Source organism: Oryctolagus cuniculus, chromosome 14 (assembly GCF_964237555.1).
Source record: "Oryctolagus cuniculus chromosome 14, mOryCun1.1, whole genome shotgun sequence".
In the NCBI taxonomy this organism is placed as follows: Eukaryota; Metazoa; Chordata; class Mammalia; order Lagomorpha; family Leporidae; genus Oryctolagus; species Oryctolagus cuniculus.
The window spans coordinates 37,044,105-37,056,996 of record NC_091445.1 but is presented as its reverse complement, the minus strand read 5'-3'; the positions used below and the strand labels follow the sequence as shown (position 1 = coordinate 37,056,996).

Sequence of the window (12,892 nt, the reverse complement as noted above, 5' to 3'; positions counted from 1 at the left end):
AAGGTCTTCCATCTGCTGGCTCGCTCCCCAAATGGCCATAACGGCTGGAGCTGGGCCAATCTGAAGCCAGGACCCAGGAGCTTCTTCCAGGTCTCCCACACAGGTGCAGGGGCCCAAGAACCTAGGCCATCTTCCACTGCTTTCCCAGGCACATTAGCAGAGAGCTGGATCGGAAGTGGAGCAGCTGGGACTCGAACTGGTGCCCATATGAAATATTGGAGCACAGGTAGAGGCCCACTACCAGCCCCACGGATGCATTGTTTTTAATGGACTCAATATATTTTCTACTTTTAGATAGGGACGTTGGGCCATTTCAAGAAGGATAAAAATCAACTAGAAGTGCAGAAACTACTTAACATATTATTGACTATCATTTATATCCATCCCACAAGACTTTAAGCACTGGTTCTTCATGTGTGTACTTTCATTCCTACTTCTGTGTTTTCTTCTAGAGTTCCCGTACCTCGCTTAGTAACTTACCAATGTTTTATCAACTCAGTACATCCGTCCATATCCGCTTCATTTTCTTTCCTGGAAATTACTCACTTGGAGCCCTCTGTCCTGCTCCAGTGAGGACTTGTTGCTCTCCAGGGCCCCTATGGAATTGTCACCTGGGTTGTCCTGTCTGTCCTCGGATGAGTCCTCTGACCCCTCCATCCCAAGCTTCTGACCCCATTATGGAATGCCCCTTCCTTGCTGGGGCCTGACTCAGGCCTCCCCAGGAAAATCCATAGGGTGTATACATTTGCCCAGATTAGTTGAAATATCTTTTTCATGTCATTCATTTAGTTTTGCTACTCATCCACTTGGATTTTACAATGCATCTGGTATTAGAATTCTAAATAAAAAATGTATTTTATTTCAGAATTTTGAAGGAATAGATTCCCCTCCTTTCCCGAGTTGCTTGTATTGTTCTGACTCCTAGGGGGCCTTTGTGCCTGACCCTTTCTCACTTCTTCTAGAAGGTTTTAGAACTCTCTTTTTAAAAAAATCCCCTCTCATTTGAATTTTATATTATGCCTGCCTTAGTGTGGTCTTTTGTTAAAATCATTTTCACTGGTCATTCATTAGGCTTGTTCAATCCAGAGGCATATTTAATTCCATTTTCAGAAATAGTCTTTTGCTTTTCACTTTCTTCCATTAAAGAAAAATTGCATCCCTTCCATTCTGTCTTCCTGGCTGGAGGTTGGACCTCAGAGATCCTCTGATTTTGCTCTCATTTTCTTCGTATTTTTGTTGTCCTTTAAGGGCAATTTTCAGGTCCTTAACCTCTTGCTATTCCATTGATTTTTTTTTTTTTTTTGACAGGCAGAGTGGACAGTGAGAGAGAGAGACAGAGAGAAAGGTCTTCCTTTGCCGTTGGTTCACCCTCCAATGGCCGCCGCTGCAGCCGGCGCACCGCGCTGATCCGATGGCAGGAGCCAGGATCCAGGTGCTTTTCCTGGTCTCCCATGGGGTGCAGGGCCCAAGCACCTGGGCCATCCTCCACTGCACTCCCTGGCCATAGCAGAGAGCTGGCCTGGAAGAGGGGCAACCGGGACAGAATCCGGCGCCCTGACCAGGACTAGAACCCGGTGTGCCGGCGCCGCAAGGTGGAGGATTAGCCTATTGAGCCACGGCGCCGGCCCTCCATTGATTTTTTTAAAAAAAAATTTTGACCTAGCACATTTTAAATTCCCAATATATACATACACAAACACATACACACATATCCTATTTTGTGGAATTTTGTTGTGAGGTTGAAATGCCTCTGAATATTTTTTAAAGGTAGTTTTTGCAAGTTTTCTTTAGCTCTCTGTTCCTAAGTTTTGTTCTTCTCCAAATTAGGTTTGATTCTGGGTCTATTTTAGGCTTCCTCTGTCACATTCTGTAGTATACTCACCGTTTTGGATTGGTGTGGGGGATGACTTGAATGAAAGATATGTGTAAAATACATAAAATAGTTCCTGTTTTTATAATTTTCAGAGTTTTCCATTACCCTGGCTATTCACGTGTATAGATCACCCCAAAATACCTTAAAAAATAAATATAAATGTTGAGTGTTTGGAGGAAAATGATAAAAATACAAAAAGTTAGTCTTCTAAGAAACTGGAGAAATCTTCCAGTTCGAGAATTCTGGGTACCTTCCTCTATTTTTTATTAGTTTTGAGAGGTGGTCCTACTAATAAAATGGAGAAACCACTGAAGTTTGTACAAAACTTCAATGTGTATCATTACATATCAGAGAAAATTCAAGTTTGTGCAGTCACTGGCATTCTGACAGTCACACTGCTTTTTTTTTGTAGAAGGAACGTCAAGGTACTGCTTTAGACCAGGAATTGCTAATATTTACAGCCGTTCTGGGGTTGCTCTACGGGGTTGTGCCTGCCTGTGAATGGCACCCTGACTGTTGCTGTGGGGAGAAGCTGAGCCCAAGTTCACCAATGAGGAAATGGAAGTTCTAGATCTGAGGACTGTCACCCAAGGTCAGACAACACCGGCGGCCTGTTGGGCGCATTCCTGATGCGATTCTGCCTTGACTGCATTATCAGTCTCATCCTCCTATGAAGACAGTGATTACACTTGCTAAGACGCCAAGCTCCTTTCAACAGGCCAGAATTCCAAATCCATGATTTCCTATGATTTCAGTGAGAAGAGATGGACGTTTTTCATCAGATATTCACCATTCATTCAACAGTATGTATTAGTGTATCTTTCAGCTACCATTAGGATGACCTGAAATTTACGTTTTTGTGGAACTAACTGCATTTCTTTTATTTCCTGTTTCTTAAATGCTACTTTTTAGCTGTAAATGAACACAAATTTACAAGGGTAAAAGGGAAGATTAATAGGAATTTTGCTTTATACAATTGAATTTTAAGAAGAAGGGCTATTTCAATAAATTAAATTAATATTTCTCCTGGATCCTGAAATTCAAACCATACCTATATTATCAAAATTAAATAGTAAAAGCATTTTCCAATTTATATATTAAGCACCACCATGGGGCTTTAAATTATAACTCATTTTAAGTTGGAATTATCTGCACTGATTTCTCTATAGTTGTACATAAAATATTTTATTGTAAAATGAACTAATGTATAAAATATTGCTTTATTCTCTAATAAAAGTATTAGTGCTTTTTTAATTAAATAAGAGCTAAAAAATAGGAATCCATATTCCAAGAGAAACTTATCAATTCATTGCTTAGGACAAATATACCTAAGGTATAAAATAACATATTTTCTGAATTATATTTCACCTAGGAGACGTTATTAGATTTTCTGTGCAACAGAAAAGACTACCAGAATTGGTATCATTTTTTATGGGTAGCTATAAACTCGATGAACCTTATCTATTTTATGGAAAATTTGTGTGTTTTTCTAAATAGATACAAACCCATATACGTACTTGCCAATAGCTTGTCATATAGTTGCATTAAAATTGATATAAATGTACTTGGCATCCAGAGGAGGCTTCTAGATTTATTGCCACAGTTTTCCATTTATATCAGATTTATAGTAGCTACTCTGCTAGAGGGACAGAAAACCCTGTATAATAATATAGTCCAAATGTATGGGAGGCTATGGACTAAAGAAAAGTTATCATGGAAATTTTCAAATGTATACAAAAGCAGAATCATCTAAGAATCCCCCCCTATCCAGAGCTGGCTTTTTTAACTATTTCTGGACCACAGCCCACTTTGGGTCAGTGCCTGTTTCTCTTTTCTATCTTTTGGGTTACCTTAAAGTGAATCCAAGATGCCCTGGGGACTTTCATCCAAACATACTTCAGTATCTTTTTGAGAAAGGGAACAACTTTAAAAACTACTCAGAATTCTGTCGCCACAATATCGTTATCACACCTAGCAATATCTTACTTCCAACCATACTGGCAGTCGTTGAATTTCTCTAGTTCTCTCAAAATGCTTTCTCTGCTTAGTGTGTTTGAATTGGATTCTGAATAATTCCATATATTGCATTTGGTGGATATATCACATAAATCTATTTTAACCTGAAGTTCTCATGTCTCTTTTTTCACCTTACAAATATTTACTGAAAAGATTGGTTGACTTTTTTTTTCTAGGAAAATTTTCTGCATTCTGGGTTTTGCTGATTGGGTCACCATGGGTGTTACTTAACATATTCTCCAGCCACTGTAGTTCCTGTCCACTGGCAGCCGTTGGGAATAAATGTTTGATTAGAGGCAGGATTCATGTTTTCGACATGAATTTAAAAAAACCTCCATAGATGGTGTTCCATGTTTACTGTTGCAATCCGTCATGTGACACATAGTGTCTGTTTCTCTTTTTGTGGTGTTAACATCTGCAGGTTCAGATCTCTTTGGCTTGATCCGCCCGTGATCGAGTTTCCCATCAGTGTTTCTCCTGATGTTCCAGCACTCATTGATGATGGCTGCCTGCTCCACTAGAGATGTGTGTGGGGTCCGGAGCTTCTGAATCTGGAAAACCTCGCGTACTTCCAGCTTCTCAGCCCTGATTTATTCTGGCGCCTTGGTTATTTAGTGTCTCTTTCCTGGTCTAGAGGAGCTGTCTATTTCTCTGATGTACTGTGCTTGGGGAAAAGCCCCCTCGAGTGATCCTGCCTATTATTTTCTTCAGAAAGAGTAATGACGCACATGAAAGTTCTGAGAAATCTGTCACTTGGGACACCTGACTTGCCCTGAGTTTCAGCAGCCTACTTGGCCATGGTGCTCTTTTATCATTGATAGCTCTTAATAATCCTATTTAAGGAAACCCACTTTGAAATACATCTCAAGGGAGAGGAGAAGGATACCCTAAGAGAAGGCCATGACTTCTTCACCAGGAGAGAAAAGTGTGAGAGCAGACCCGAGTCCAGACATCAGGGAGGGCAAATGTATTGTATCATGTTTCCAGTTAATATGGGGGTACCTCAAAGGTAGAATTAAAAGATAAGCTGATTTGCTGCAAAAAATTTTAGAAACTCATGCATAGTTTTTTCATGATACTCCTTTTTCATGCACCTTTTCATTCAAGAACATGAGGGTGCTTCCAAACATTTGTGGAAGAATGCAATTAAAAATAAATTTATTTTGGTGCAGAAATTCTTAAAATCCATGTAAGCAAGGGGTCTTCGTGGTATCAATTGCTTCAATAGTTGTGCTTCTTTTGGTATTACTTATACAGCTAATGTAGCCCATTCCAAACCTGTTCATTACTGAGAAGAAAATAATAGTCCAACTCCCACAATCACAACCTCAAAAAAATTATGACACAGCTTGCCTTTCTGCTTTACCAGTTTATACACGCGTGTGCCACATATGCACGCCAACACACCCCACCCCCACCCCAAGCACACTTGGGTTGTTCATTTCAGGGGCAGTGCTGGTACACGAGGAATAGAAAAGAAATCATGACACAACACTCACTCCCGTTGTTTGCTTCAGACATCCACTCCAGATTTTTTTTTTTTTTTTTTTAATGCCAGAGGTTCACATCCTGTTTGTGGCTCACTGTGGAAAATTGACTTGAGCAAAATTAAGGAGAAAGAGACCAATTTTCCTTTGCTCTGAAGATACCTCCAGCTCTGCACAATAAATGTTTTCCATTAGAAGGAAAATGTGGTGCATTAATGCTCTTGAGAAAAAACAGCCATTGCCAGTACTGCCATCAGGAAACAATTTTTTAAATGTTTCTGAGTATAAGCAAGTTTCAGTCACTAAGGCAAGAATACAACTTACTTTGCAGAGTTGGAACATCAATGATAAAATCTGTTTTTTGAAGTGGAGATAATCTAGGAAAGTGTGAATTTTGATTTTGCGGAATGTGCACAAGAGACGTTGTAATAACAAGTACAAGGGAAACTGAAATAAGCTCAGTGCCCGGGCTTGGAAGACAAGAAGTTCTGTTGTGTGACCTTGGCCGGGAAGGAGGGAACGGGACGAGACGCAGAGCGGGCCGAGCGGCGTCGTGAGTGATCTCTCACGACAGCAGACTAAACATGCTTGTGCTGCACTGGGCTTCTGGGTGCCTGGCCATCGGGCACACTGCTGAGCTAAATTCAGACTTGGCAGTTGATGCGCGTGATGAAAGTTGTCCTGGTGCTTTCAAGTTTCAGTTGAACTTTTGTTTAAAAGGAATCATGATTTAAAATGCTTTTCTGCTAAGCAACAACTACATGATTTAAGTATTCTAAAAAAGATTTATTTATTTGAAGGTGGAATGATAGAGGGAGAAGAGAGAGAGATTGAGAGAGAGATGTTTTCTGGTGTCTACTGGCTCATTCCCAAAGGGCCACAGTGGTCACATCTGGGCCAGGCCAAAGCCAGGAGCCAGGAATTCCACCTGGGTCTCCCCCATGGACTTTGGGGCCCAAACACTTGGGCTATCTTCCTCTGTCTTCCCAAGCACATTAGCAGGGAGTTGAATTGGAAGTGGACAGCCGGGACTCAAATGGGCACTCTAATAAGAGATGCCAGCATTGCAGGTGGCGGTTTAACCCACTGCACCGTAATATTGGCCTCTAGGACAGTTGACAACCCTTTTGGACTTGTCACAGATCTGCTTTTGATGAGTTGCTCTCAGACAGGCAGATTTTGACTGGGGACATTATCTTCCACTCCTTAATTAACTTTCCAAATACTATCCTTTGAGGATTGTGTGTGGGCCCACCTCAAATATGTGCTGTTGGCAAGGCTGTTGGAAGAGGGTTGGGACAAATGTCTGGCAATAACCTTAAAAACATGATTTCCAGTGCAACTCCAGTAACAAATTTGATTGCATTTCCTGAATGGAAAGCATTTGAAAAAAAATGCATTAATTGTTTTTATGCCTCTAGCATGGTATTTGGTGAATCGCTGACCTCAAACACGAGTAGAGCAATTCGCGTTGCTGAGTTGAGGGGGCCTTGATGAGGATGATTTCAGTCCAGTCCTTCATGAGCTGAATCTCAGGAGAAATTACTTGCATTTTATCGTGTGGTTTCCAAGATTTCATTGGATTCACAGTATAGATGGCGTATTATTCATTTAAAGTAAGACACACAGGTTTTCAATACTGAGTTCACAGGCTGGATTTGAAAGTAGTTGTCCAGTTGATTCTAGGGAAGGGTGGTTGTCCTCGCTGTTAGTTAGGAATTCTAAAATCAGGTGAACAGAAAACAGTAAGAAAAATAAAGTGCAGGTGCCAGCTGGTGCCTTAGACTAAAGACTGCGCATGAGGAGATTTGGGGAAAGGCGTCTGGCTTTCAGCCCTCCGGCCACTCACTGTGGGCACTTTCTGCCCTGCATACTCACGAGAAAGCAGAGCGGTGCCCGCGAAAACGTGATACCTACAAGTTTTTAGCGTTCTGTGTCTGACTGACACATAACAGTTGCGCTAAAATTGCATTTGATCGCAGTCCCCATCACAGCCCTCATGCCGAGAGTACAGAAATTTCTTGCAGAGGCTGAAGTTTTAGTGTGTGAATAAAAGCTCAATTACGTAGCAGGAAAAAAAAAACACCTCGGGGTGAAACTCTACGACTCTACTTTCAGCTTGGTTTAGCCAGGTTTGGTGGCTTTGATGTGTTTCCGCTCAGTTGTCCTTATTTTAAGGTTAATCATGGTTACTGTGTTCAATTCCCAGAGATACCATGAGGATCCAATTATTTCTTTTATGTCAAGATGAAAATTTGTATTGAGAAGTTTGTATTGAAAAGTTCTTTCTAATTTGAAGTTCCATTTTATTTTAATAGTGTTTGGCTTTTAGTTGACCAAATTATGATTGTATTAAAATCTCTTTGCCCTTTAAAAAGAAGGTATTCTGTATTTTTGTCTACCAATTTACAGACGTTCTGATCACAAAGGAAAATGGTGATTAGTTTTACTCCCCGCGGATTCTGCTTTCTGATTCGGTGAGGTTTAATTTTGACAGATGTTTTTTTAGTGGAAGGCTCTTATGATGGCCATTTTCTCTAGGATGGAGAGTGTAGACAAAGAAGGTGGGCCTTGAGGAGCACACAGTTGCTGTGTTGGAGAGCTTTTAGGGTTGACATGAAGTAATAAAATCAGAACTCACCCAACGGTTTCTAATTTCAAAGACCGACTGCCTGACCTTGTCTGCACAGTTCAGGTACAAACCACGCAGGAACACAGGAAATTGAGTTCCCAAGCAGGTGACACACAGCCGCGATGCCACAACACATCAGCAGAACGTCTGGAACCACCGCTGGCCGTTCGCCTCGGGGCCCAGTGAGCTGTTGCCCAGAAAGGCCTTTCTCCTGTGTTTTTGTCCTGATTTGAAAAAGTTCTGATAAACCTCTGGACTCTTGACACACACACACACACACATGCACACGCACACGCACGCACACACACATTCCCCTCTAGCTCCCTACACACATTCGTTCTTTGTTCTCTGTCTTCCTGAATGAGAGCCCACAATTTAACATAAAAGAAACCTTTCTGGTAAACATTTGGAAATTTTTTTAAAAACAAATCTTCTCTCAAGGCCATTATAAATGAGCCTGCTCGGTTGCCTGGAGTCCTCAGTATTGTGGGTCCTCTGCTGAAGGCGCCACATTCCAGAAGAAGGAACATTACATAGATTCAGGGCTTCCTGTGTCCCTGGCGCGTGGTCACATCTGTCAGCAGTCACCTCCCAGCTGCCTCATTCAATAGGTGGTCTGTTATTCTGAAGATGGGGTACTTCTTGTGCACTGGCTGGACCACCTGGGGGTGGGGACATGGCACTGCAGATGGCCTGTTCCTTCGGCCAGCATCTGCCACATGGAAGCCTGGAGGTTTTCTCTTTGAAGTCCTGTTGTCTTGAGTATCAGCAGTCTAATTGAGGGTGTTTGTATGGCGGGGTGAAATGGCTTAATTATTGACTGAGAAAAGAGTTTGAAAGCATAAATACGTGTTGTGACCATAGGCATACTTTGGAATAAACTAAGACCAGAACATTCTGGATGGATTTGTAGTCCTGCGCTGATAATGAGATCATTGCTTGGAGATATTTGGGTTGGATTGATTGCATGAGGGAGGTCTGATAATTGCTGTGTCGATTTTGAGAGGCTCAGAATGTCTTCTGCGACTTTTGCTTTCTTTTCTTTTTTGGTGAAAGTGACTCTTTAAAACGTACACCAGGCAAGGAGAGTACAGAACACACAGGGTCTCTGAATGCGGAAAGGATGGGCAAGCCAATCCCAGCCCAGTGAGAAATGAGAATCAGAGCAGAGTGATGAGTGAGGAGTCCTCTGAGCATGGATCTGACTTCCTCGCTGCATGATGTTGGGCCAAGAGTTTAACTGAGCTGAGCCTCAGTTTCCAGCCTGTACCTGGTGGGTTCCGGCACTTTGAGGCGTAGATGCACTGAGTATAAAAGAGCCGGTGCGGCTCCTGCACCTGGGAAAGGCGCTCTGTAAACCATGGCGGCGGCAGAGGCCGCTTCAGGCAGGTTTTCCATCCTGAATGAATTCCTGGTGTTTGGATCAGGGTTGGTAGCATCAAGTCACCCCACCGGAAATGGAAATGGGGTTGTTCTCTTTGTGTCCTGTTGGCATCAAAGCCTCCCTCCTTAGCTCCTTGTCCCCCACCCCAGGGGTCCTTCTTTGCTTCAGAGGCAGTTCAGTTCTTGTCAGGGTCCCTTAAGGTGACCTTTGTCTTCTGCGGTGGCCCTGGCTGCTCCTCCCCGCTCAGTCCCACCTCCTATTGCCAGGAGGGATGAAATGAGGTATAGCAAAGATCACCTCCCCAGTGATGGAGCCCCGAGGGCACATTCTGCCCCTGATTCTCTGCAGCCTAGGAGGCTGCTCAGGAGGACGAGGTCACAAGCACATTGTCATCAGAGTGCCAGGAGGTCTGTGTAGCCATCTACACAATCGAGACTTTGGATCAAAGGTGGCAGGATTGCAGTGGCCTCTTCTCAAACAGCAAAGGAGGAGCAGGTGGACCCATGGCTGGCCAGCTCCCTTTCTACCTGCGCTGCCTGCCTGCTCTCCTGCAGGCCGGTCGTTTATCATCTTAACATATAGCTGAGCCTCAGGGAGCTGATCAATGGACACACGCGGAGAAATGCTTTGCAGAAAGTGTCTGTCTTTAAATCAAAACAACCTTCATTTCTCCTTTAAACTATAATAGTAGAAGGTGGGATCCACCCCAAAAAGAGAGACTACACAGTGCCCTGTTGTTGCTAGGTAACCAGAAAAAAAAAAACCAACCCAGTCACAGTTGCTATTGGCCTGATTTTCCCTCGGAACCTGGCTATTCTTGGTAAGTGCTTTGTGTGCTATGAACAGACTTGCATCATGGTGAGGCTGCTGTCTTCGTACCCTTGTCACAAATACATTGTGTGGGTCTCGAGGTCAACCTTTAACGTGGAGGTGTCCTGAGGGAGGGCACCTTGCAGGTGCACTTGTGGCTTATTTGCTTTTGCTGCCCTAGCCAAGGCCTGGATCCCCCTTGAGAAATGCATGGGCGCCCCTTTCTCAGCCGTAGCTGTGAATAGACAGGTCTTACTTCACGTGAGCTTTCCTAGGAGCATTTTGTAAGGGCGAGTCTTAGCTGCAGGAGACATGGTGCATGCAGTTGAATGTGTCCTAGTGAATCCACATGTCCCTTTCTCCCCGGCTTGGCCATTCTCTGTAGACTGACTGTGTAGGCACTGCACTTTCTAATCTCTTGTGGATCCCAATCTGAGTCTCCTGTAACCGCTGCTGTCTGTCTGTTGCAGATCTAGACACGTCCCAGGGTGAGTCCTCAGCACCGGACATCTCCAATCCACATCACCCTCAGCCACAGACCTTCGCAGCAGAAGCAAAGCTCGATCTCCAGACAGTGACCAGACAAGATGGGGAAACTGGAGATGCAGTAGAAGAAAATATTGTTTACCTCTGATTGCATTGTCATTATTTTTTCAAACAAAACAAAACACTGGCACTTTTGGGAGAAACATTTTTTTCCTATACTTTATGTATGTGTGATTGTGTCCAAATTGCTTTGAGAAAAATATTTAATATTTCATGCAAGTTCATTTTTTGGCATGCATCTAATAATTAAATTATTGAAAGCAGCTCTGTTTGTATCATCTTTAACTTATCACATCTAAGTTCAAATTTCTGGAAGAGAAACATAATTTGAATGAGAAGAACTATTCCAAAAGTTGTTTTGGCCCTACAGTAAAATTGCGTTTTTCTCCAGGTTGTCTGGGTGTTGAAATGCCTTAAAGGGCAATGTTCATAAGGGATGACTTTCACAGGCACAGCAGAGGGGCCTCAGTGCCTGCCCTGGCAGGGGGATGTGGGAGAGGCCCTCTCTCAGTTGGCTTTCATGTGCTGATGTCTCTTGGGGGCATCAAAGGTGTAGATCTGTCATGGTCAGCATTGAGGCAACACGTCCTTCCTGGGCAGCGTCCCGGACACAATCTGGACACATGGAGGGCCCGAGCCTCATGCTCTGCCGTCACCTTTGTGCTCCATGTGCGGCAGGGATTCAAGCCACGGTTCAGCAGCAGCGGCTTTCAGCACAGCCTGGAGCCTAGAGCCCCCCAGCTAGCCCCTTCTGATGTAAATAATGAAACTGCACAGGAGCCCTCACTCCTGTCCTCATGCTCTGTCCCTGCCCCGTGAGCACCTGGAGCACCGATGGCTACCAGTCCCTGAGGGCGCCCCAAGGAGGAGCCCTTCCTCTCTGGGCAGCTCCTGCCTGGCCAGCCTCTCCTCATCCTGGAAAGCTGGCCCATCCTGCTGCCCCTGAGTCCCCTGGGTTTCTGTGCGGGGAAATGACCTGGGTGAGTTCCCTCTTGTTGTTCAGAGATGTTTGTGTATGTTCCAGTCATTGTCAATAAATAGCTTTGACCTCATCATCTTCCTTTGTAGTTTATTAAAATTATCTCGGACCCTAGAATGTACACACACACACACACATACACCATCTCCCCATATGAAAGATGAAAATAGAGAAATATTCAGCTCATCCAGAATCACAAAACAACCCAGAGAGAGGAAGCAGGAGAGGGGAAAAGTTCACTCAGGCCCCAAGGTTTTGTTTTTGTTTTTGTTTTTGTTTTATTCCTTAAAGTTTGAAGTTGCTTCTATTATAGGCAGTGAGGCTGTTGGGAGTGGGGGGATCCTGAAGGTGGACCCCTCACAAATGGGGTGGTGCCCTAAGAAAGGGTGCCCTAAAGAGTTCCCTCACCACCTCACCGCTTGAAGGACACAGCAAAAAGGCAGCACCTGTGAAGCACATTGTGGGCCCTTGACTCTGCACTTCCAGGCTCCAGATCTGTGAGAAATACGTGTCTGTGTTTTACAGACAATGCAGTGTATGGGATTTTGCTGTGTTGACCAGAAGAGACTAAGCTCTCAATGGAGAGTTGCTCTGTACCTCCAGTACAAATTTACTAATTTTAAGAGAAGATGACACTATTTTCCAGGATTGTAAATATATTTCCTCACAAAGATCTTTTCCCACCAAGGGAAGAACTTAAAGGGAATATTCAACCCTTTAGAGATTTGTTCTGAAAAGTAATGTTTTTGTTCTGTCTCCCCTTTTTATTTTAAGATTTATTTATTTGAAAGTCAGAGTTCTAAAGAAAGAGGGAGTGACAGAGAGGTCTTCCATCCACTGGTCCACTCCCCAGAGGGCTGCCATGGCCAGGGCTGGGCCAGGCCGAAGCCAGGAGCCAGAGCTTCTTCCAGGTTTCCTATGTGGGTGGCAGGGGTCCAAACACTTCAACCATCTTCCGCTGCTCTTCTCAGGTCGTTAGTAGGGAGCTGGATCGGAAGTGGAGCAGCCAGGACATGAACTGGTACCCATATGGGGTGCTGGCATTGCAGGTGGCGGCTTTACCAGCTATGCCACAGCGCCGGCCCTGGGGATGCTCTGTCCCTTCAAGGCTGTGCGCATGTATGCATTATCTCATCTAGACTCCAAATGACTCTGCATTTCACCA

At 43.8% G+C, this 12,892-nt stretch overlaps 1 protein-coding gene across 1 annotated transcript in view; it reads left to right on the top strand.

Annotated features, from left to right (window-relative positions):
* Positions 1-11,800, top strand: part of ARHGEF28 (Rho guanine nucleotide exchange factor 28) — a 142,393-nt gene extending 130,593 nt beyond the window's left edge. The window contains 1 exon segment of the mRNA XM_017350622.3: positions 10,673-11,800. Within this exon segment, the coding sequence (XP_017206111.2) occupies positions 10,673-10,836 (164 nt within the window). The 3' untranslated portion in view covers positions 10,837-11,800.
* The last annotated feature ends 1,092 nt before the right edge of the window (positions 11,801-12,892 follow it).